This window comes from Balaenoptera ricei, chromosome 2, assembly GCF_028023285.1.
Source record: "Balaenoptera ricei isolate mBalRic1 chromosome 2, mBalRic1.hap2, whole genome shotgun sequence".
Taxonomy (NCBI): Eukaryota; Metazoa; Chordata; class Mammalia; order Artiodactyla; family Balaenopteridae; genus Balaenoptera; species Balaenoptera ricei.
Window position 1 is genome coordinate 127,075,164 of NC_082640.1, and position 26,507 is coordinate 127,101,670.

The 26,507-nt window shown below is 37.7% G+C and overlaps 1 protein-coding gene across 1 annotated transcript in view; it reads left to right on the plus strand.

Annotated features, from left to right (window-relative positions):
- TTC6 (tetratricopeptide repeat domain 6) overlaps positions 1-26,507 on the plus strand; it is a 219,694-nt gene that overhangs the window by 70,041 nt on the left and 123,146 nt on the right. Inside the window, exons 4-5 of the mRNA XM_059915675.1 lie at positions 3,283-3,416; positions 7,985-8,179. Coding sequence (XP_059771658.1) covers positions 3,283-3,416; positions 7,985-8,179 — 329 coding nt within the window. The remainder of the gene's footprint in view (positions 1-3,282; positions 3,417-7,984; positions 8,180-26,507) is intronic.

A 26,507-nucleotide genomic window follows, 5' to 3' on the forward strand; every position in this document is an offset into this window, starting at 1 on the left:
ACTCATCCCACCAAATCTTCACCTTGGATTTCTTTTATTTGTGGTAACATGTCAAGATCAGTCCTTACCCGTGAGCTTTACCCTGTTTGGACATTTGAGACCATAACATTAGTCTCTAGCATCTCTGGCACAGCAATGAGGAACAGTATACTCCGGCAAGCCAGGCCGGACTGGGGGGGGCAAGAAAACCTCCCCTGACATCACTCAGAGAAGTGGCACAGAGGTGTGATAAAGGAGAAATGCAGGACTTTCACTGCTCAGATGCATGCCAGACAGTCTCATTCAGCAAAAAAAGTAGAGAATTTAATCAGTTGTTACTTTATTGACCATTTCTATCCTTAGAAGCTCATTAGTATGATAAAGTTTATTAGGTCTCTGGTCTAAGTCATGACCAACAAAAGGAGAAGTTAGATAATAGCGACTCTGTGAAGAAATGACTGACAGAAGAACCCATGAGAGGATTGTTGAGCATTTTAGGAGGGAAAAAGTCTGTAAAAAAATATATAGCTAGCACATGTCCTGAGATTCTAAGGGAAGGATGTTTCAGAGATGTGGGATACCCCAAACCCCACTCCCCCGCCACCCCGCAAATTTTCACAAAACAATTTTGAGTGATCTATTGCATTCAGAGTTTTAAAAGTATACAGAAGATGAAAGAAGAAACACATATCCATAGATAAACATAAAAGTGGCATGTGGCTATAACAATTATATCAGGAGAGCTAAGATCCAAAATGGGTTGAGGCCTGTGCATAATGCTAAGAATAAGAAAGTTTTTTTTGGTGTTAGTTTTGGAGCAAAGAGAGAAAAAAGGAAGGATAACCCTGTCATTATGGATGAATAGTGTGATGACAACGGATGACAGAGTGGTCTTAATTTATTTTTGGAGAAAGGTTGAGGTTTTAAATAAACAGAACTATGACAAAGAGAAAGGGAAGCTGATAAAATGGTACTTTGCTTCTCTTAAATCTGACAAGGAGGATGATCCTTAGTTTAGAAAGAAGAGAAAAGAATTGATAAAAGAAACTTGAAGCCCGAGATTGGTAAAAGATTTTAAGAGTTAACTTAGATATCTGATCCTGTTGGCTTAGATAGATAGGTTTAAGCCTGCTGTGCCCCTGTCAGCAGCGGCTTTGAGGTGCTGCTGCCATGGGAGAGGTGCTAGGAGCCTGGAGACCGGCAACTGCAAATCTGAGTTTTATTTTTTCTTTTAAGAGTAGGAGTTATGGTTTCTGTAATGTGTGCACTGATCTTGGACAAAACTCTGGAATGATTAAATGAATCATTAAAATAATTGTGTTTGAACCCTTATAAAAGGAAGGAGTAATCACCTGGAGCCAGCATGGGTTCCCTAAGGGCAAGCCATGGAAGACCAACCTTATTATTTATTTACTTTTTTGAGAATTACTAGAACGAACATAAGAAAAGTGTCAGACCTGGGGGTCAACACACGAGTATCGTGGGGAAGAGCCTGGCATGCCAGAAAACTTAATAAATATTAGTTATTGTTATTATCTTTTGGATTTCAGCAATCCATTTATGAAAGCCTCCTGATGACAATTTTGTAGACAAGACTACAATCGGGTGAACTGCCAGGTGGATTTATAACTAGTTATGCAAAGGACAATTAGTCATGAAAGTCCCTAGTGGACTGTTATAGGGCTGTTTCCAGTTCAGCTTATTTTCTGATAATTTGGTTGAGAATATGGAAGATTTACTGATTGGATTTGCAGGTAATGTCCAAAATGTGACTGGTAAGATTTGCTTGGTCAGACCTCAGATGAAATTTAATTGGGATAAATGTATGTATGGTTCTTTCCTTGGTTCCACAAACTAAGTGCACAGATATGGGATGGCATGACTTAGAGCAAATGTGGACAAGACTTCACGGTTTTAAGTTATAATTTAGGTTTGTGATAGGAAGATATATGCAATCATAATTTGCATTGATTGATGATTACCATAAAAGAGGATCATCTTTCTCCTGGTGGATCTGATCACATCACACCTCAAATATTGTGTTCAGATCTGAGTGTCCAACCCCAGGAGAGACACTGACAAACTGGAGACTGTTTGGAAGAGAGCGCTCAGGATGACAGAGTATTTCAAAACCGTGTCATGTGAGGTAGAGTTGAAGGGACTGGGGATGCTTATGTGGGGGAAAAGAACACCCAGGGGAGTCAACTGTATTCGAATATTTGTCTGTCAAATGGAAGAGAACCAGATCATTCCTGTATGATCCTGATGTTTGAATTGAGACTGGTGGATGAAAGTTGTTAGGCTCAATAATAAACAAACAAAAATTCTAACAACTGGAAAGATTTCAAAGAGAAAGTGGCTACCTTTGGATTTATCCAGGTCCTCTGTTTCTGATCATGTTCAAGTCAGGATGGATGGCCTTTGGTGGAGATAATATAGAGGAAATTCAAACATGAACTGGATGGTGAGATGGAATACCCGTACTCTGAGCTTTCCTTATTCATCATCACTTCCTACCGAAGACATTGCAATAGCTCTCTGCTTACAACTGCATGGAGCCCAAACCCTCTACCTAATTTAGAAGAACCTCCCTTTATCTGGTATCCTTCTATTTACTCAGTCATTCTCTGCTTTCCCCAAGGAACACCTCCCTGCTTTCTTCCTTAAATCTAGTCTCAGAAAAGGACAGAGCAACCCACAGAGAAAAATATCTTTAGATGAACTATTGCCATGAATTCTGCAAATTTCCTAAGGAATCTAGGAAAACAATACTCCTAATAGCTATAATGATTAAAAGGCAATTATTTAAGAGACAAAAATGCATTTGATTTTTCCCAAGCAGTGGAAATAGAAAAACAGTATAACTGTAGGAAGCATAAATTGGTAAACATTGTTCAAAATAGTTCTATAAAGCATTAAAGTTCATTTTGGCTTGTGCTTGCAACCAGCAGTCATGCCAAACTTTAAGTAGCTAAAGGTAAGTTCTATTAGAAATACCAATCAAGAAGAGTAGATTTATGGAGGGAAAAAAATCTTATATATTTTTTTAATAGTTTTAAGGCAATAAATAGAATATTATAAATAAATATGGTACTCGTATTTTTATTGCTATGAAGGTGTATATGGTAGAATTTAGGACAAAATTTAGAGGAAAATATCAACTCCACCTTTAGGATTTATATTCTGTTATAAAATACACATAGAAATTAGGAGTTTAAAAATACTGTGCACCATTAAATAGAGAGGAAGATCTAACGCTTGGCTACAGCTTTCCTTAACGGCGCACTTTATGTTTTTTCCAAGGTGAAATCATCAGAATTGTTGCAAATCAAAGGAAAAGAAGTTAAGCGAAGGCGGAAAAGTAAATTAGGAATTACACAACAGAGACAAAGAAAGATTTCAAAACCTCTGTGTGATCAAACCCTACCTAAAAAAAAGTAACTTCCTTAACTTTACAAATTTAAGTGTCTGAAGAGAAGTTATTCAATGACATAGCAATAGCTAGAATAAAAATGTTAACATATTAGACTTGATATTTTTGGTCACTGAAGTGCCTGATTTGGATTAACTGCTCATTATATTGGTTAATTTTGTTATGATAAAATAAAAGACAACCCAGCACAAAATGTCCATCGGCCAGTCGATTTGGAAATTCAGACGGCCTTATTTTTCTCTGCTATCATTTCATGTTTCATTCCCACCCCCCCCCCCACATATTTTCAATAGGATTTCTTATTACACAGGGGTGCAACCATAATTTTGAATAATACTGTGTAAATGCAGTTTAGGTTTATGGTCTATCTTTTGCCAGTCATCTTGTTGAAACTTATTTTCTCCTTATTTTTCCACTAGGTTTTTATGGGTTGGTTTATTCTAGATTCTTCTTCATTTAACTCTTTATGGGGGCTTAAAGAAGCTTTAATTATTAGCTTTTGTTGTTGCTTAGGGCACTGAAAGGTGTGCAGGACATGGAAGACAACCTTTTTATGGCCAGCCTAAACTTTGTAAATGGATATTACTCACAATTTAGTAGCTGAGAGTAGACTCATGGGAAAAGAATTCCAAAGTTTATGAAAGAGTCAAATTGGCATTTAAGTGACCCTGTACATGCCATTGCTTATCTGCATTGCTTTAAGCTCATTTAGTTAGCAAGATTATGTATTAAAACAAATAGTGACAGCAGACAACAAGTATTTTACCTTCAATAAATAGTTACTGTCAGATTATCAATGAAGCAGAAACTTCTTGATTTTTTTTTTCTAAAAAACCTTGCATTTAGTGCATTAGGCAAAGTAGTGTGGCCACACACAGAGACAGAGTCTTTTCTTTTTTATGTCTTAGTGTTTCAAAGAATGACAAATAGTCCTGTTTAAGGAGAGTGTGCTATAAAAACACACAGCCTTTCTTGAGCATGCCAAAAATATTTGTAGATCTTCTTGATATATATAGTACTGTGTTAATTCACTTACTGTGTGTTAATTCATTAAAACTGAAATCAGAAATCACCATTACAAAGAAATAAGAATGAGGTGCAGAGGAATAAAAATCTGATATTTAAAAAGTTTATATGATAAAAGAGAATTTTGGAAAATCTTTTATTCACTGCTCCTTTTTCCTTAATCAATTTTTTACCTAGCTCTTCTCACCAGTGACTAGCTTCCAAATTAAATTGTTTCCTTAGGAATTCAGCCATCCCTTGAAAACACAGTGTTATTTAGCTCAATAACCAAGGGAGATTCACTTGCAGATCTATATTATTAGAGTATGATGGGAACATAGGAATTCAGATTGGTTCTGATGCTTTTTTAAGGAAAAAAGAAAATCTGTAATGTAATCTCAAGAACATTCCACTAGCCAGGACCTGTCCCAGGTAGAATGAAGATGTAGGTGAGCTTGACATCAGAATTCACCTTTTTCTCTCCTCTTTTTCTTCCCAGTCCGTTCTTAGGAACCCTGAGTGCCTGGGATCTTTGACTTCCTGGAGACCCATTTTCACTCCCTGAGTTATGTCTCTTTGTCTCGGACATTTCCAAATGCTTTAGATTTACCTCTCTTTTCCTCCCCCACTTAAACATGTTCAAATTTCATGTCCTGTTTTTTTTGGGGGCCCTATGCTGTTTTGGAAATGACATAAACCACTCTCTATTAGTGATTCAATGATGTACATATTGTGCCTAGCAACGGGTTAGATGCTGTGCAGTGCAAATAAATAACAACAGCAATAAAAATAAACAGGCATTTCTTGAGAGTTCCAGAGACCAGGAACTGTTATTGCTATCAATTTTTATAAGGCAAGGGTTAAGAATTTTTGTTCTCATTTTGCAGAAGACCTTCAGAGAGACCAGTAATAGAGTTTGCAAGTGTTAGAATTAGGATTCTGATCCAGGCCCAGCTAACTCCAAAGTCTATATTTATACTATGCAAAGTCTATATTTATACTTTGCTTTATACTAGCATATTTATACTATGCTTCTATCCAGGTACGTGGAGTGGTCAGTGGACAGATCTGCATTAACCCATTAGATAAAGGGTCAGAATGGGTGGGACAAGAATGGGGGAATGTATGAAAAGAGATTTGTAAGAAAGAAAAAAAAGTAAAGTGTGCAGAGAAGTTTGTCCTTGAGTTATTGTTTGGAGAGTGTTTAGACATGGACAAAAAGATAAGCAACATGTCCATAACTTAAAGAACTGAGAGGTCTTTCTGGCCCTGTGAATTGTCCTGGAGACAACACCTGCCATGTGAGAGACACTGTTTTTTTTTTTCTTTTTTTTTTTTTAAATTAAGCTTGATAACATGCCATGATAGGAACTTATTTAGATGATGGATTTTGTCTGAGAAATGTTTTTCCCATATTTTACTCTGATCTGTTGACTCTTAAGGGCTTCAGCTTGTGCTTTTTTTTTTTTTAAGTATTTGTTTATTTATTTATTTATGGCTGTGTTGGGTCTTCGTTTCTGTGCGAGGGCTTTCTCCAGTTGTGGCAAGCAGGGGCCACTCTTCATCGCAGTGCGCGGGCCTCTCACTATCGTGGCCTCTCTTGTTGTGGAGCACAGGCTCCAGACGCGCAGGCTCAGTAGTTGTGGCTCACGGGCCTAGTTGCTCCGCGGCATGTGGGATCTTCCCAGACCAGGGCTCGAACCCGTGTCCCCTGCATTGGCAGGCAGATTCTCAACCACTGCGCCACCAGGGAAGCCCCGAGACACTGTTTTAAATGCATTCATTCCTTTCTTTCTTAACGCACCTTTACCTAGGATGCACTAATGTTGTAATTCCCAGCTTACCAAATGTTGTTATTCTCAACTTACTGAGGTATAAAGAAATTAATTACTTGCTTATTGCCAAGTGATAACTTTAAACAGGATTTGAACAGAGGAAGTCTGACTGCAGAGTCTACATTCTTAAACACTATGCTAAAAGTAGGGCCAGATGCTGAGAGAATTGAAACTTAGAAAGAGGAAGTTAGATGCATGCAGCAAGCAACAAAAAACCATTGTGCTGGGGAGAGGAGTATTTGAAGATCAGTGTGATAGAACTTTGCAGGATGTATGGAAGGGGGAAGAGACAGGGTGCAGTGCTCAATCCAACTGGAAGACCTTTGCTCCGCAAGCTGAGGTGATGAGGTGACTGGAGTGTGGTAGAAGTGAGCGGGGAGAAGGAGCACACCTGAACAGCTCTGTCCAAGGGAGAAGCTCAGTTTTTCATTGGATAAGCAGGTGAAGGACAGAGGAGACAAAGATGATCCCAAAGTTTTGTATCTTGAAGGTGAGGAATCTAGGTGAGATAGTGATACCAGACATGGGATTTAGGAGCCCTCAGCACAGAGGAAAGAGCTGAAACACTGAAGATGATTTTTCTAATGTGGAAAGAGTAGCTCAACCTTGGAAGCCCCATACCAGTTCGGAAGATAGTGAAAGAAAAACCAGTGACTAAGTCAAATTATGATGGATTTGAAAGGCAGATGGAGAGCTGGGATAGTGCAGGCTGAAAAAAGCTCATGGAGGAAGAGCAATTTCAAGAAGAGTCAACAGTATTGCCAGCTGTGGCTTGGAGGTCACAGAGACCACAATCTAAAGATCTAAAGTTCATTTGATTTGATTTGATGAAAAGGTCATTTGGTTAATGTAAGAATATAACTTTAGTAGGGAGGTGGGGATGGAGTAGTACTGGCTAAGGGCCACTTTCTCCTCAGGGGTCATTAATAGACGTTAATAGGAAAGAAATTTGACTATAGTTAGCAGCATTGTGTGTAGATCCTAGTAGCCACTCACTAATTTTGTGACCTATGCAAAATAAGCCTGCTCCAAAATAAGGATAATAATACCTCCCATGTAGTTTCATTGTGGCAGTTAGAGACGATGTGTGTGGATCGCCTAGCACAAAGTCTGGTACATAACAGATGCTCAAAAAGTATTTGTTGATTGGATGGGATGACAAGTGTGACAGTGGGGATTAAGAAAGCAGATCGTCATGCCCTCTTCTCTATTTTGGAAAGGCAGGAAAGAGGCAAGTTCTAGCATGGTGGGAAAGAAGGTGCTATGTTAACTTAGAGAGACCCAGGTTTCCACTGATGCTAGTTAATGGATAATGTACTGTATTCTTGTGCTTCTTCAGGGACACGAGCATTTGTGCAAAGTAGCAAAGAAGTAATGTATGATTGCTGGTTATGGTGTCACTGACTGAGTTACAGAGTTCAGGAGAGAAGAGATTTGGGTGGGGTGGGATGATAATGAGTTTGCTTTTAGACCTGTTGATTCTGAGATATCTGTAGGATATATAGGTTGAGATCTTCAGCAGGCAATTGTATATATAGCTGAAGATGTGGTCAATGGCCTGAGATTGTAATATTAAATTTTTTGTAAACTACTATACTAGTTTTAAATGTGATCTCTCCTACATTTAGACCTCTTTTTTTAGAGCCTGAACTAAACTGTCAATGTGAATGTATTTTGCATCTAAAGAGCACAAAATGATAAAGAGAGACCCGCTTTCTTATCTCTGTGGCAGAATTCCAAGAGACTACTCCACTCGGACCCTTCACGATCTGTGTGCCACTATCCCAGCCCAAGAGCTGCCCATTGACTTGCGCCTGGCTTCTCGAGTGTATCATACAGCCGACAATAAAGGCCACAATACTGTACTTGGAGTATGTGGAACCTCTTTCTTAGATGATCGCTATACAGATGAAGAGCAAAGGGATAGGTAAGAGCTCCACTGGTAATTTTGTTTTAGACTAGATTTAAACGGCCAAAGAATTTCTGCCTTTGAGGCTTAGATTTTGAAGACTTGCTTCTGAAAGGAGCAGTTTTGGTCCTTTCCATTCCTTCCCAGTACATACACAGTCTAGGTCAGTGTCTTCATTTTCTGCCATTATTGACATGAACCATGCCCTATCGTAAGGTAACTTTAGTTTAGTGGTTTATGGTTCCCAAAGAGTGTCACATAATTGATCTCATTTGTTCTTTGTAACAACTCTGTGGAGTACAGATGTGGAAATTGAAGCTTATAAGAACCAAGCAACTTTGCCAGGCTTATACAACTAAGAACATCACAGATTTAGGAGTTGAAGCCAGTTTTTAGATTTCACCATCATTGGGCATGCTTGGGTCCAGGGATCATGTACAAATATCATTTCCTCTGGACCTTTTTCCATTTCTCCTTGTGTCTCACTTTCCTTTGGAATGTGAGTATTCTTTTATGGAGAGTATATAATTTATAGCATCCTCAAATGAGAGGAGAAAAGGGAAGGGGACTAACATTTATTTAACAGGAACTGTATTCCTTGCACTGTGCTGTGTGCTTTGCATCTTTCCTGTTTAAATCTTCAATCATAAGGGAGAAGTCATAATTTCCATTTTATTCATGGAGAAACTTAGGCTTTATAATGTCAGGTAACCTGCCCAAGTTTTATCTCTAGATAGTGATTAGAATCCAGATTTGTGGGACTTCCCTGGTGGTCTAGTGGTAGAGAATCCGCCTTCCAATGAAGGGGACGCGGGTTTGATCCCTGGTCAGTGAACTAAGATCCCACATGCCGTGGGGCAACTAAGCCCGCATGCCACAAATCCTGAGCTCGTGCACCTCAACTGGAGAGCCCGTGTGCCGCAAACTACAGAGCCCATGCGTCTTGGAGCCTGTGCACCACAACTAGAGAGAGAAAACCTGCACTCCACGAGAGAGAAGCCCACGAGCTACAACGAAAGATCCTGCATGTCTCAACAAAAATCCCGCATGTCGCAACTAAGACCTGACACAGCCAAAAAAAAAGAATCCAGATTTGTTTAACTTAATTTTTCTCAAACTTTTTTTTTCATTATCACCCCAGTAAGAAGGCTTTTTAGACTCCCCCACCCAACTTCCCCTCTCCATTATATTGTAGTGCTCTAGATATACTGTATATCTGTTTATGGTACTGTATGTATATCTGTGCCTTACTTATACATAAAAAGAGTAAGCTTTTTCACCCCCTGCCCTCCCCAGCCACTAATTTTCACTCCCTTGGGGGGTGATATCACCTGCACATAGAGAATGCATACTCTAAAGTTTCTTGTCTTTCAGAAGAGCTGGTAAGAATCCTGAAAAATCATCTATAACAGGTTTTTAAAATACTCAAATATTAAATATTAAGTTAAATTTAAGTAGATGTATGTTTAGTGTTATATTTGAACTATTCTAGATATATAAGAATAATATTTTAAAAGATCACTTTTAATTAACACTATCAAAAAATTGTAAGTAACTAATCCACACTTTTCATGCTATATTCTGATCCCATTTCCTCAAACTTTACCTTTAGTAAAAATTGTTAACACTTTACTGCGTTCTTTTAAGGCTTAAAGTCATGGTTTCCCTGTGTTTAGTAATCACAATGCCATTCAGTATGAATCCCCAAAAGAAGTTCATTCTCACGTTTATTTTCTGTTAGGCAAAAAGATTTTTTAAGGGATTTATGTGTTATTCATAATTTTATGAATAAAATTATATGTGAAGAATTTTAGAAATTTCAGAATTGCTCCAGCAATTATAGAATTGCTTCTATAATCTGGTAGATTATAGAAGTTCCATATGACTTCTTTGGAATGTCTTTGAAAAGCCTAAAGCTGAGAGTGGACATAAAGATGTAAACATAATCCAGTAGTTATGAAACTACTATATTGAGTCATTTCTATTAGCACTCTGCAAGTCAAGCATCCTTGGCTTACAGCTTCTATTATTCATGCAAAGTGTTAAAAATACTGATTTCTTTCCAATTCTAAATTTTTTTTTTCAAGTAGGTCTCACTTTCTTTTTCCAAGAGAGTCAATAAATGTTCTATTTGATGATGATAATTCTTGGCAATTTGTTCCTAAGTACCAAATAAGAAGTTAATTTAAGTACTGAATATTTAATTCTCTGGCATCCATCTCTTGAGGATTACCTTGCTAAACATAGCTTAACCTTTTCAAAATATATCTGTCTGCTGAGCCTACAAGTTCAGAGAAATGTATAATATTTTCTGCACTAATAAATTGTCTCAAGAAAGGTAATTGTGAATACAAAATGAATACCCTTTCACTTGGTGGCTTTTTGGTTTTTCTGTGCAATGAACAGTTCCACAAAGCATAATACTTGTGTTTATATAGTTTTAATGCTTTCCTAATTTTGCACATAGTAACTGTTATTTGTGGGAAACACCAAGGATATTTTAATGGGATAGTGTGGGTGCATAAGTTTATTTAAAATAGCAATGTACTGTTCAAACATGTTTATTTTGCTAAATAGCAGTTTTGATTAGAACTATAAAAATATTCCATATTGATCGTATTTTTGCTTTTAAAGTTTCTGTATTGTAAAGAGACGTTTATAGACATCTAAGAATTAGAACTCTTAGCATGGAATTTTAGATTTTGGGTTTTTAAAATAAGGGAAATTATTAAAAGTGTTTAAACACTTAGTGTTAACAGTTTGGTGAGTAACCTTCTGAACATCTCTGTGTAAACATGTGTTTAAACCATAGATGGCATTCTATAGACTTATATTTTCCACTCTAGGTTATGTGTGAACATTTAAATTACTTCATAATATTTGCTAAATTAACCACGCTGCAGTGTAAGAAAATTCCTAGGTGTGGAATTATTTATTAAAATTTTTGGTTTAAAAATTTTGATGCATATTGCTGAACTTCTCTCCAGAAAAATCATACCAGTTTATATGCTTACCAACAATTTATGATATTGTTCATTTCCTTTCAACCTGGCCAAACCACTAATTGTCAGTCTTCTGGATCTTTTCCTAATCTGATGAAGAGAAATATCTCTTTATTTATTGTTTTATTCATTTCTAATAAGATTAAGCATACTTTTGGATGTCTCTTGGTTATTTGTTTTTCTCCTTTTGAGAATTACCAATTCATATTCTGTTATCATTCACCTTTTTCTTATAGATTTATAAGTGATCTTTTTATATTAAAGATTTTTATCATATATAATGTAGAGTTTAAAAAATTGTTTTGCTTGTTTTTCAGTTTTGTTTATGTTGTTTTATGCTATCCAGAAGTTGTATGCTAATACAGAAGTAGTGAAAACTGGCAATAGTTCCCTTTATGTGTTCTAGTCTTGGTGTCATTCTTAGAAAGGGCTTTTCTACACTTCGATTTAAATATATTCTGTTGGGGCTTCCCTGGTGGCACAGTGGTTAAGAATCTGCCTGCCATTGCGAGGTACATGGGTTTGAGCCCTGGTCTGGGAAGATCCCACATGCCGTGGAGCAACTAAGCCCGTGCGCCACAACTACTGAGCCCGTGCTCTAGAGCCCGCAAGCCACAACTACTGAGCCCACGTGCTACAACTACTAAAGCCTGTGCGCCTAGAGCCCGTGCTTCTCAACAAGAGAAGCCACGACAATGAGAAGCCTGTGCACCGCAATGAAGAGTAGCCCCCACTCACCACAACTAGAGAAAGCCAGCACACAGCAATGAAGACCCAACATAGCCAAAAAACAAACAAATAAATAAATTTAAATAAATATATTCTGTCATATTTTCTTCTAGTAATTTTATGGCTTTCTTTTAAAAAATTAAATCTTTGATTCATCTTTAATTAGTTTGATAAGAAGAATAAGCATTAATGTTTCTTTCCCAAATGACTAGCCAATTGCACGATATCGTTTATTCAATAAATCCTCTTTTTCTCACTAATTTGAAATGCCAGCTTTTCATACCTTAAATTCAAATGTGTTATCAAGACTATTTATGGACTTACATTCTATTTCACTGATTTTTCTATGTAAAATGGCTTGTGTATTTTGTTGATCCACCATCAAGAGAGAGCTGGTGGCAAAAATGCTGTCTTGGCAAACATTGGCTGACCTTCTCAAGTCAGGTACCCTTATAGCCAGCTTCTGGTGGTAAGCAGTGCTTAGACTATAGATCCCAGATTTAGCCCTCAACTCAACTTCAAATTACAAGGGAAATTCCTAGTCACATTTTAGAAAAACATGTACAGTTTTATACATTAAAACAGCAGTGACTACAACAACAAAAATTAGAAAAGCAAAAGTTAAATGTCAGAATTCAAAGTTTAATTTCATTTATTATTTTGCTACAAAATAATAATAAAAATACAAATATGCAAGAAAATACAAAAAAGGAAAACAGTTACTCAAAATCCTGCCATCCAGAGATAATACTATTCTTAAGTATATGATTCCAGACTTATCTGTATGCAAATAAATCATATGGAACAAAACTTGGATAATGCTATGTAAATAATGTTTTGTAACCTGATTTTTAAAACTTATTATGTTGTAATTATCTTTCTATGTCACGAAGTACAGATCTGAATAATCATTTAAATTGATCAGTAAATATTTTTTGTGTACCTACTGTGTGGCAGGCATTGAGTTAGGCACTAGGTAAGCATCTGCAAACAAGGGAAACGTAATCCCTGCCCTCAGGGAATTTGGAGATTAGCAGAGAAGAAAGGTGGTGAATTAATTATTGTGAATGTGACAATTAATATGCAGATGTGCAGTGTATGGAAGCATGTAAGAAGAGTTCCCAATTATCTGGGGGAGACTGAGGAAATGATACTTAAATCGAAATCTGAGGAATAAATAGAAGATAGCTAGGAAGAGGGGAAAGAATTGTTTTAGTTTCTTGCTACTCAAAAGTATAGTTCACAGACCAGCAGCATCACCATCACCTGGAAGCTTGTTAAAAATACAGGTGATTTGTATGCACATTGAAGTTTGAGAGTCTGTGCTGTGGACAGTTGGAACCCATTTGAGAATTGGAAAGATGTCAAGCAGTAGTGAATAGGAAGAGCAGTGATGCAGTTGATGCTGGAGAGGACACAAGAGTCAGATTATGTAGGATTTATGGATGCTCTCTATGTGTATGTGAGAGCATGTCTGTGAGGACTTGGGGGAGAGATTTTTATTCACAGTATATGGAGACATCACTGATAGGATTTTTTGAGGAAGAATGACATGATCAGATTTGCTTTAAGATATCACAGTCCTCATCGTGACTTCTCAGTAGCACTTAACACAGTTAATCCCTTGCTCTTCCATATAACACCTTTATCCCTTGGCCTCAGGACTGCATTCTCTCTTGGTTCTATTCCTGCCTCCTTTGCTATGTCTTCTTAGTCTCTCTTGCTGGTATCTCCTCATCTCTTGACTTCAAAACATTGGAGTGCCCAAAGCTTATCCTTGGACCTAGGATTTTCTCCTCTAACTATACCCTCAAAGTGATCTTATCCAGGACTATGGCTTTAAATATGATCTATATGCTGATAACTATTATTAACTAAGATAAATGATTAAGGACTGTAATTGTCCTTATAATAACTAAAAACTGAAAACAACTTAAGTGTCCATCAATGGAAGACATTTTATAGTGCATCCAATGATAGGATGTATTGGAATTGCAGTAAAGGATAAGGTAGAGCTCTGTGTGCTGAAACAAGTTAGAACTAAGTATATAAACAGATATGTGATTATGCACAACAAATTTTTTACATGGAAGAAAATTCAGGAAACTGTTAACTGTGATCCTTCTGTTTTCCTTGTAGATTGTACACAAAATGGATGAAAAGTGAAACTCAACTTATTTTTTGCTTTATTTATATGGTATATGTTTGCCCTTTCTTTTACTTTCAATTTTTCTTAGTTGTGTCCCTTGTAGATTGCATAGTATTGAACAATTTTTTAAGCCAATCAGAAATGAATTCTCTTATAGTAGGTTGGATCACCCCATATTCATTTATTGTCATATCAGATGCATTTGATATTATTCTTGTCATCTTATTTTGTAGTCTCTCTCTTTTGCTTCTTTGCTCTTTCCTATAATCTGACATATTTGTCAACATTTGTCTATGTGTTTTTTGTTTGTATCATTGTCTTATATCTAATATTGTGAGACAGAAATCTGAAATTTAAATCTTATTTTATTTGCATGTAATTTATTTCTTCTCCACTCCTAGATGCTGATAGGGTTTAAATTTTGCTTTAAATTAAATAATTTCACTAGCATATGTTTGGGAGTGGATTGTTTTCTAATTACTTTTTCCTGGTACATGGAAAGCCCTTTTGATATGCAAATACAGCTCTTCAGTTTAGGGCTTTTTCTGTTTTATTTTGAGTAGTGTTTTCATTCTGTTTATTTGGTACATTTCTTCAGGAATATCAGTTAGCCATATGTTGCATCTTCACTATCCGTCACCTACATTTATCATCTCCTTGCCTACATTCATCTCTCAAACCTATGTTCTATATCAATGGTTTCATTTTCTGAGATGTAAATTTAAAAAATTTGTTCTAATTACCACTTTTTATCACTATGGCATTTTTCTTATTTGTTCTTAATTCTATCAGACTCTTAAGAAAAATCCAAGTCTTTTGTTTTATCTGAACTTTTACCTGTTTCATGAAAGCATTAAAAAAATTTATTTTGATAGCCCAGAGTAGACCCTTTCAAAATATTTTTTGATTTCTATAATAAAACTCTTCTAAAAGAATGTTCTTCATATAATTTTTTGAATATTATATTTCTTTCTTATGCTTTGCAGACTCTCTTCATATAACTCATATTGGATTTTCCAGTGTACTCGTCTTTGAATGAAGATAGGCCATTTCTGGCTGCCCAAAGTTAATATCAGATAGCTTTACCTGGCAATTCTTTTTTTTTTTTAATTAATTAATTTATTTTTTAACATCTGTATTGGAGTATAATTGCTTTACAGTGGTGTGTTAGTTTCTGCTGTATAACAAAGTGAATCAGCTATACATATACATATATCCCCATATCTCCTCCCTCTTGCGTCTCCCTCCCACCCTCCCTATCCCACCCCTATAGGTGGACACAAAGCACCTAGCTGATCTCCCTGTGCTATGTGGCTGCTTCCCACTAGCTATCTATTTTACATTTGGTAGTGTATATATGTCCATGCCACTCTCTCACTGCGTCCCAGATTACCATTCCCCCTCCCTGTGTCCTCAAGTCCATTCTCTATATCTGCGTCTTTATTCCTGTCCTGCCCCTAGGTTCTTCAGAACCTTTTTTTTTTTTTTTTAGATTCCATATATATTTGTTAGCGTACGTTATTTATTTCTCTCTTTCGGACTTACTTCACTCTGTATGACAGACTCTGGGTCCATCCACCTCACTACAAATAATTCAATTTTGTTTCTTTATATGGCTGAGTATATATGCCACAGTTTCAATTTCAGTGCTTGTGATTGGTCTGTTTATATTTTCTATTTCTTCCTGGTTCAGTCTCAGAATGTTGTGCTTTTCTAAGAATTTGTTCATTTCTATGCCATATCTATGTGCCACATCTTCTTTATCCATTTATGTGTCGATGGACACTTAGGTTGCTTCCATGTCCTGGCTATTGGAAATAGAGCTGCCATGAACATTGTGGTACATGACTCTTTTTGAATTATGGTTTTCTCAGGGTATATGCCCAGTAGTGGGATTGCTGGGTCATATGGTAGTTCTATTTTTAGTTTTTTAAGGAACCTCCATACTTTTCTCCATAGTGGCTGTATCAATTTACATTCCCACCAACAGAGCAGGAGGGTTCCATTTTCTCCACACCCTCTCCAGCATTTATTATTCGTAGATTTTTTGATGATGGCCATTCTGACCGGTGTGAGGTGATACCTCATTGTAGTTTTGATTTACATTTCTCTAATGATTAGTGATGTTGAGCATCCTTTCATGTGTTTGTTGGCAATCTGTATATTTTCTTTGGAGAAATGTCTATTTAGGTCTTCAGCCCATTTTTGGGTTGGGTTATTTGTTTCTTTGATATTGAGCTGCATGTATATTTTGGAGATTAATCCTTTGTCAGTTGCTTCATTTGCAAATATTTTCTTCCATTCTGAGGATTGTCTTTTCATCTTGTTTATGTTTTCCTTTGCTGTGCAAATGCTTTTAAGTTTCATTAGGTCCCATTTGTTTATTTTTGTTTTTATTTCCATTTCTCTAGGAGGTCTATCAAAAAGGATCTTGCTGTGATTTATGTCACAGAATGTTCTGCCTATGTTTTCCTCTAAGAGTTTTATCGTGTCTGGACTTACTTTTAGGTCTTTAATCCATTTGGAGTTTACTTTTGTGTATGGTGTTAGGGAGTATTCTAATTTCATTCTTTTACATGTAACTGTTTTCCTAGCATCGCTTATTGAAGAGGCTGTCTTTTCTCCATTGTATATTCTTGCCTCCTTTATCAAAAATAAGGTGACCATACGTGCGTGGGTTCATCTCTGGGCTTTCTATCCTGTTCCATTGATGTATATTTCTGTTTTTGTGCCAGTAACATACTGTATTGATTACTGTAGCTTTGTAGTATAGTCTGAAGTCCAGGAGCCTGATTCCTCCAGCTCAGTTTTTCTTTTTCAAGATTGCTTTGGCTATGTGGGGTCTTTTGTGTTTCCATAGAAATTGTGAAATTTTTTGTTCTAGTTCTGTGAAAAATGCCATTGGTAGTTTGATAGGGATTGCATTGAATCTGTAGATTGCTTTGGGTGGTATAGTCATTTTCACAATATTGATTCTTCCAATCCAAAAACATGGTATATCTCTCCATCTGTTTATATCATCTTTAATTTCTTTCATCAGTGTCTTATACTTTTCTGCATACAGGTCTTTTGTCTCCTTAGGTAGGTTTATTCCCAGGTACTTTGTTCTTTGTGTTGCAATGGTATATGGGAGTGTTTCCTCAATTTCTCTTTCAGATTTTTCATCATTAGTGTATAGGAATGCAAGAGATTTCTGTGCATTAATTTTGTATCCTGCTACTTTACCAGATTCATTGATTAGCTCTAGTAGTTTTCTGGTAGCATCTTTAGGATTCTCTATGTATAGTATCATGTCATCTGCAAACAGTGACAGCTTTACTTCTTCTTTTCCGATTTGGATTCCTTTTATTCCTTTTTCTTCTTTGATTGCTGTGGCTAAAACTTCCAAAACTATGTTGAATAACAGTGGTGGGAGTGGGCAACCTTGTCTTGTTCCTGATCTTAGTGGAAATGGTTTCAGTTTTTCACCATTCAGAACAATGTTGGCTGTGACTTTGTCATATATGGCTTTTATTTTGTTGAGGTAAGTTCCCTCTATGCCTACTTTCTGGAGAGCTTTTATCATAAATGGGTGTTGAATTTTGTTGAAAGCTTTTTCTGCATCTATTGAGATGATCATATGGTTTTTCTCCTTCAATTTGTTAATATGGCTTACCACATTGATTGATTTGCATGTACTGAAGAATCCTTGCATTCCTGGGATAAACCCCACTTGATCATGGTGTATGATCCTTTTCATGTGCTATTGGATTCTGTTTGCTAGTGTTTTGTTGAGGATTTTTGCATCTATGTTCATCAGTGATATTGGCCTGTAGTTTTCTTTCTTTGTGACATCTTTGTCTGGTTTTGGTATCAGGGTGATGGTGGCCTCGTAGAATGAGTTTGGGAGTGTTCCTCCCTCTGCTATATTTTGGAAGAGTTTGAGAGGGGTAGGTGTTAGCTCTTATCTAAATGTTTGATAGAATTCACCTGTGAAGCCATCTGGTCCTGGGCTTTTGTTTGTTGGAAGATTTTTAATCACAGTTTCAATTTCAGTGCTTGTGATTGGTCTGTTTATATTTTCTATTTCTTCCTGGTTCAGTCTCAGAATGTTGTGCTTTTCTAAGAATTTGTCCATTTCTTCCAGGTTGTGCGTTTTATTGGCATATAGTTGCTTGTAGTAATCTCTCATGATCCTTTGTATTTCTGCAGTGTCAGTTGTTACTTCTTCTTTTTCATTTCTAATTCTATTGATTTGAGTCTTCTCACTTCTTTTTGTGATGAGTCTGGATAATGGTTTATCCATTCTCAAAGAACCAGCTTTTAGTTTTATTGACCTTTGCTATCATTTCCTTCATTTCTTTTCCATTTATTTCTGATCTGATCTTTATGATTTCTTTCCTCCATCTAACTTTGGGATTTTTTTGCTCTTCTTCTTTCTCAAATTGCTTTAGGTATAAGGTTATGTTGTTTATTTGAGATGTTTCTTGTTTCTTGAGGTAAGATTGTATTGCTGTAAACTTCCCTCTTAGAACTGCTTTTGCTGCATCCCATATGTTTTGGGTCGTCGTGTTTTCATTGTTATTTGTTTCTAGGTATTTTTTGACTTCCTCTTTGATTTCTTCAGTGATCTCTTGGTTGTTTAGTAGTGTATTGTTTAGCCAGCATGTGTTTGTATTTTTTAACAGATGTTTTTCCTGTAATTGATATCTAGTCTCATAGCGTTATGGTTGGAAAAGATACTTGATATGATATCAATTTTCTTAAATTTACCAAGGCTTGATTTGTGACCCAAGATGTGATCTATCCTGGAGAATGTTCCATGAGCACTTGAGAAGAAAGTGTATTCTGTTGTGTTTGGATGGAAAGTTCTGTAAATATCAATTAAGTCCATCTTGTTTAATGTATCATTTAAAGCTTGTGTTTCCTTATTTATTTTCATTTTGGATGATCTGTCCATTGGTGAAAGTGAGGTGTTAAAGTCCCCTACTATGATTGTGTTACTGTAGATTTCCCCTTTTATGGCTGTTAGCATTTACCTTATGTATTGAGGTGCTGTTATGTTGGGTGCATAAATACTTACAATCATTATATCTTCTTCTTGGATTGATCCCTTGATCATTATGTAGTGTCCTTCTTTGTCTCTTGTAATAGTCTTTATTTCAAAGTCTATTTCGTCTGATATGAGAATTGCTACTCCAGCTTCCTTTTGATTTCCATTTACATGGAATATCTTTTTCCATCCCCTCACTTTCAGTCTGTATGTTTCCCTAGGTCTGAAGTGGGTCTCTTGTAGACAGCATATATACAGGTTTTGTTTCTGTATCCATTCAGCCAGTCTGTGTCTTTTGGTTGGAGCATTTAATCCATTTACATTTAAGGTAGTTATTGATATGTATGTTCTTATTACCATTTTCTTAATTGTTTTGGGTTTGTTTTTGTAGGTCTTATCCTTCTCTTGTGTTTCCTGCCTAGGCAGGTTCCTTTAGCATTTGTTGTAAAGCTGGTTTGGTGGTGCTGAATTCTCTTAGCTTTTGCTTGTCTGTAAAAATTTTAATTTCTCTGTCGAATCTAAATGAATTCCTTGCTGGGTAGAGTAATCTTGACTGTAGTTTTTTCCTTTTCATCACTTTAAATATGTCCTGCCACTCCCTTCTGGCTTGCAGAGTTTCTGCTGAAAGATCAGCTGTTAACCTTATGTGGATTCTCTTGTATGTTATTTGTTGCTTTTCCCTTGCTGCTTTTAATATTTTTTCTTTGTATTTAATTTTTGATAGTTTGATTAATATGTGTCTTGGCGTGTTTCTCCTTAGATTTATCCTGCATGGGACTCTCTGCGCTTCCTGGACTTAATTGACTATTTCCTTTCCCATATTAGGGAAATTTTCAACTATAATCTCTTCAAATATTTTCTCAGTCCCTTTCTTTCTCTCTTTTTCTTCTGGGACCCCTATAATTCGCATGTTGGTGAGTTTAATGTTGTCCCAGATGTCTCTGAGACTGTCTTCAATTCTTTTCATTCTTTTTTCTTTATTCTGCTCTGTGGTAGTTATTTCCACTATTTTGCCTTCCAGGTCACTTATCTGTTCTTCTGCCTCAGTTATTCTGCTATTGATTCCTTCTAGAGAATTTTTAATTTCATTTATTGTATTGTTCATCATTGTTTGTTGGCGCTTTAGTTCTTCTAGGTCCTTGTTAAACATTTCTTGTATCTTCTCCATTCTGTTTCCAAGATTTTGGATCATCTTTACTATCATTACTCTGAATTCTTTTTCAGGTAGACTGCCTATTTCCTCTTCATTTGTTTGGTCTGGTGCGTTTTTACCTTGCTCCTTCATCTGCTGTGTATTTCTCTGTCTTCTTATTTTGCTTAAATTACTGTGTTTGGGGTCTCCTTTTTGCAGCCTTCAGGTTTGTAATTCCCGTTGTTTTTGGTGTCTGATCCCAGCTGGCAAGGTTGGTTCAGTAGGCCTCCTGGTGGAGGGGCCTGGTGCCTATGTTCTGGTGGATGAGGCTGGATCTAGTCTTTCTGTTGGGCAGGACTGCATCCAGTGGTGTGTTTTGGGGTGTCTGTGAACTTATGATTTTAGGCAGCCTCTCTGCTAATGGGTGGGGTTGTGTTCCTGTCTTGCTAGTTATTTGGCATGGGGTGTCCAGCACTGTAGCTTGCTGATCTTTGAGTGGAGCTGGGTCTTAGTGTTGAGATGGAGATCTCTGGGAGAGCTTTTACTGTTTGACATTACGTGGAGCTGGGAGGTCTCTGGTGGAGCAATGTCCTGAATGTCGGCTCTCCCACCTCAGTTACTCAGGCTTGACACCCGGCCGGAGCAGCAAGACCCTGTCAGCCACATGGCTCATGAACAACTGCAAGTATTGGAAGTACTATTTGATCAAGTAGGTTGTCCAGCAATTCTCAGGGATTCTTTTTGCAGTGACCTGTCTGAAGTGCTGAACAAGCCAGGAAAATGCCCTTGGCAGATGTCAGATTGGGGCCCCAGGTTCACCTCCAGAAGGCCACTTCGCTGCAGGTAAGCCTTTGGCCTCTTAGATGGCCCCTGGGGCAAGGCACTGTTCCAGTGTGCCTCTGAGCAGGGAGAGAAGCGAATCTTCCACGAGGGGTGGGGCTTGCCTACCTGGAAATTCTTGATTGTTCATTTTGGAAGCATTAGAGTACTACTTTTAAATTTATTTATTTATTTATTTATTTTTGGCTGTGTTGGGTCTTTGTTTCTGTGCAAGGGCTTTCTCTAGTTGTGGCAAGCGGGGGCCACTCTTCATCGCGGTGCACGGGCCTTTCACTGTCGTGGCCTCTCTTGTTGTGGGGCACAGGCTCCAGACGCGCAGGCTCAGCAGTTGTGGCACACGGGCCTAGCTGCTCCGCGGCATGCGGGATCTTCCCAGACTAGGGCTCGAACCCGTGTCCCTTGCATTGGCAGGCAGATTCTCAACCACTGCGCCACCAGGGAAGCCCGAGTACTACTTTTAGATCTTAAGTAGGAGAACCAGGAGATGCAGGTTTATATTACTATGGTAAAGATTATTCTAGGTTTTTTTCCTGTGCATGTACATATATTACATATACATACATTTTACAAAAATGACATTAAAGATGTTGTTTTGACAGGTTATAATCCTTTGAGGATTTTTATTTTAAAACTGAAGGACAGACATATGGGTAATTATTTTGACTTATCTTTACTACTTATAGTTTACAAATTAACTATATAAAATGAGCTTCCATTAGAAAGATTTTATCTGGCCCCCCTCCCAAATAGCAATATTTGAATAGGAAAGCAGAAAATTATCTAATAGAAAATGTATTGTTGTGCATTTATTGCATAATCTAGTATTAACAACAACTCTATCTAATAGATAAAATCATTCTATTTTCCAAATGAAGAAAATGTGGTTCAGAGGTTGACTAGTTCATATTTATATAGCTGGTAAAAGCTGGAATTCAGACCCAGGTCTCTCTGTTTCTAAATGTGATTTCCATTATATCCCACTGTTTTGTGAACTTGTGAAAGTGCCTCTTATTATTTTCTCTTTATGTTTCATTCCAAATACTCATTCTCATCTTGTTTTCAGAACCAATGCTGATATAAACTAGGAAGAATCATATTTTACTCACCGTTGATGTTTTGTATTTGGTCTATTGTGACCCAATTTTGGAAGCAAGGTTTCTGCTTATTAGGGTGAGGGCTTTATCTTGTATTGTTTGTTCCCTCTTAGGAACTGAAATCCTGTTTCTGAGTCCTGGGCCAGGGCTGGGGCCTTGCAAACTGAGGGAGACTGTCCTGATATCAATTACTTAATTATTAATAGCTCTCACTGACTACTGCCTTTATTTGTATTCCCTGTCACTGGTTGCTCCCACTAGAATGTGCCATCATCCCATGTTAGCCCTTTCTGATGCTGTTTGCAGTGCACCACCACCCGTGGTCTATAGCTCTGCCTTTGGAATAGTGTGTTCTGTCTTCTGCTTCACATTTCCTTCCACTGTGGATATCTGGGACTGACTTTCCCCCACTGTCCCTATTTCCTGCATTGTCTGCCATTCCTTAATGGTCAGGTCTAATCCTGGCCCCAGCACACCCCCACCCCTTACTTGGCCTTGTTCCTTGCTGCATGATCCCGACAATGATACCAAAGAGTATAGGACTTAATCCCTGTTTGAGGTCTAGCTGGTGATACGTGTGCCAGAAGCACATATAGCAGAGCTGTAAGAGATCTTAGCCTTCCCCTAGCCTAACCATCTCATATTATGAAGAAACAGAGGCAAAACTTTGCACCCCACATCAGTTTTGGCAGAGTTAGGACTAGAATCAACGGTAACCTCAATTAGGTTATTATTATTATTTTTTAAAATTATTTATTTATTTATTTATTTATTTATTTATTTATTTATTTATGGCTGTGTTGGGTCTTCGTTTCTGTGTGAGGGCTTTCTCTAGTTGCGGCAAGCGGGGGCCACTCTTCATCACGGTGCGCGGGCCTCTCACTATGGCGGCCTCTCTTGTTGCGGAGCACAGGCTCCAGACGCTCAGGCTCAGTAATTGTGGCTCACGGGCCCAGCTGCTCTGTGGCATGTGGGATCTTCCCAGACCAGGGCTCAAACCCGTGTCCCCTGCATTGGCAGGCAGATTCTCAACCACTGCACCACCAGGGAAGCCCTAGGTTATTTATATTCATTTTCAACAAATAGCCCCTATACCTAAGTAAGCCTTAAGCATACTTTAAAAAATACAAATTGGAATGACAAATTTATATTAGTATGTACTATCAATATTTCATAAGATATTAGATTAGTGTATTTTTGTTTTATATGAAAATACCAAAAAAACAAAGATTATTTGGCAATTTGTGTGATTGGCATAACTGCCAATATCTGAAAGTTGGAATATTTTTTTTTAAGCAAAGCAATGTCATTCCACCAGATGTCACTGTTTGCATGTAGCAATGAAGTTACAATGATTAAAAATAAAATTACCCCCTCTCTAATCATATTTTGTAAAAAAAAAAAATTCTGTATAATTTCACTCTTATCCTTCTTTAGATTTATTATTTATTAAGACTATATTCCCTGAATTTTTTAAAGTATTGAAAGTATTCATTACTTCTACTGTAGATTTTAAAGACTTCACTAAAAAAAATTTTTTGTAGATTAGCATCTTCAAGAAGATGAACTCCTAAAGTCTTTTCTAGACCTAGGAGTTTGCTTTTCAAACAACATTCTTTTAAGTTACTGTTTTCTAAATTGTCAATTGTGACCCAATAAGTGGATTGTGCAATCAATGTAATGGCTTGCTACTAGTCCCTTAAAGAAATGATGTCTGGGATAGAATATTGCATGTAAGTATTACTTTGGCAAAGCTTTTTACATGAACACTTTAAAAAATTGTTTTATATTTATTTATTTATTTATTTATTGGCTGCATTAGGTCTTAGCTGCAGCATGCGGGATCTTTCGTTGCAGCGCGCCAACTCTTTGTTGTGGTGTGCGGGCTTCTCTCTAGTTGTGGCGTGAGGGCTGCAGAGCGTGCGGGCTTATTGGTTGCGGGCTGCGGGCTCTTTAGTTGTGGTGCGTGGGGGCTTAGTTGCCCCACGGCATGTGGGATCTTAGTTTCCTGACCAGGGATCAAACCAGCATCCCCTGCATTGCAAGACGTATTCTTAACCACTGGACCACCAGGGAAGTCCCTGAACACTCTTAAAATATCCCTGAACACATCTTTTCTGAGTTGCGTAAAAGTGACTGTGAGCATTTTCCTGCGAAGGCTCCCCCATGTTTAGTACCCCAAGGAGCACAGTACATTTTCTAAGGAAGGGATAAGGAAGATGTGATGGGGGAACTTCTCTGTTAGAGTCACACCAGGGAGGGGAGAGGGTTGCAGGAGGGAGAACCCTTCCCTACGCTTCACAAGATGGAGCCCACAGTCACATTTGTGTAACTCATAAAAGATGTGGGCAGAGATTTTTAAGAGTGCTCACAGCCTGGAGCAAATGTTCTCTAAACTTCTTTGACACAACCTATAATAAGAAGAACATTTTATATCTCTGGCCCCATGGGAGACCAGTGTTGACTCGGAAGGAGGTTTAACTCACTCTGAGAGAGATGGGCTTGTTGACTTCAGTCTCTTCTGTCATAATAACAAAAATGATTGTAATATCAACCACTTACTGGGTTTTTTTGTAATTTGTGCAAACTCTTCACATATATTATTTCTAAGTGTTAGACCCTGAAAGATCCCATTGCTGCTGCTATTCATAGATGAGGAAACTGAGACTTAAGAAGGAAAAGTGACTTATCCAACACAGCACATCAAGTGGCCAAACTAAGGCTAAAATCCTGGTTTTTAACCTCATTCCAAAGGCTAGCTCTTCTCACTATAGCAGTGCTTTTTAGGCTTCTCCTGAGTATAAGGGCCATCTGGGTTGTTTAAGTGTATCAGTTCTTAGGCTTTATCCCAAACCAACTGAACTAGAATCTCCAGAGGAGATATCTGGGAAGCTATAGATTTGACAAGTATCCCAGGATAGTCTTATGATCAGGCTCCTTTAGGAAAGATTGCAGTACATCAGTGGTTCTCAAACTTCATTGTGCATCAGAATTAACTGTAGGGCTGGTTAAAACACGGAAGGCTGGGTTCCTCCCCAGAACTTCTGATTCATTAAGTGTGATGGGGCTCAAGAATTTTTATTTCTAGCAAGTTCCTATGTGATGCTAATGATGCTGGTTAGGAAACACACTTTGAGAAGCAGTGCAGTACATCATGCTAACCCATGAATCTCAGTTTCTCAGGACAGGGTCTGGGCTAACTTTGGCTGTGAGATTTTTCAAGCACAGTGTTACACAATACATATTCAGTATCTACTATATTCACATTCAAGGGAGACGACAGAAAATGAATAAGAATCACGCCTCTCCCACCCCAACCAGCCTGTAATCTACTATGAAAAATATACAGAATAAAATGTAATATATTCTATAATGAACTTGCAGATCAAATGCACCAGAGAAACTAGGGAGGCAAAGATGAATTTTGGCTGGGCAGAGGGACATTTGTAAAGGCTTCATGGAACAGTTGAGGTCTGAATGTCTTATTTTCAACACTTTCATAGCCACACTGCATTGTAGTTCGGTTTGCCTGTCTCCCCTATTGCACCTATAGTAATCTCAGCACCTAGAGCATCTTTTGTGCAGTGAATATAGGTTGGGCCAGGTGTTGGGGAGGGAAGTAGGATTGGTAAGGTAGATGGTTCCCAGACTGTGGAGGACCCTGATGGCCAGGCTCAGGAGCTTGGGTTTTACCCTGTGTGTGTAGTCATTAAAGTATTTGGAAGGGGGTAGCTGATGACAACTTTGGCAGGGATCTGTAACATGGATCGGAGGTGTGAAAGTCTGGAGGTGAGGGACAGCAAAGAGGTTATCATAGGACTCAGCTGAGAGAAAATGCAACAGGATGGAGAGACACTGGAGGGAGAAGGGTCAGGACTAGTGATTACTGTTGGAGGTGAGGGAGAGGTTGGAGAGGAAGAGATTTTCATTCTAAACCACTGAGATGGTGGTGGTCTCCAAAGGGGAGATCTCGAAAAAGGATTGGTTCTTTTCTCTGGAAATAAAGAAGGAAGCAGGGAAAATCTGGACAAAAATTTCAAAGCAAGTGATTTCATCTTTGTCAGACAGGAACAGTTGCTAACCTTGGGTAGCCTTTCCACTAAGGCCCCCAGTTTATGTCTACCAGAACTATGCACTCTAAAATGGCCAGTGACTTCTTTCACTTTCCTTCCAACCAAATAGAATTTCTATTTCTTTGAGGCACATTTGGGATGTGAAAAGACAATAATATGTGACTGATTCTGACTACTTTGATTTTGGCTTATGGACAGATAAAAATATAGCAGTGCCTCAAGATAGCTTCTTAAATCACCCCTCTCCTCCTTGATCTTGATATATGTATTCTCTCGCTTATTATTCTAGACAATA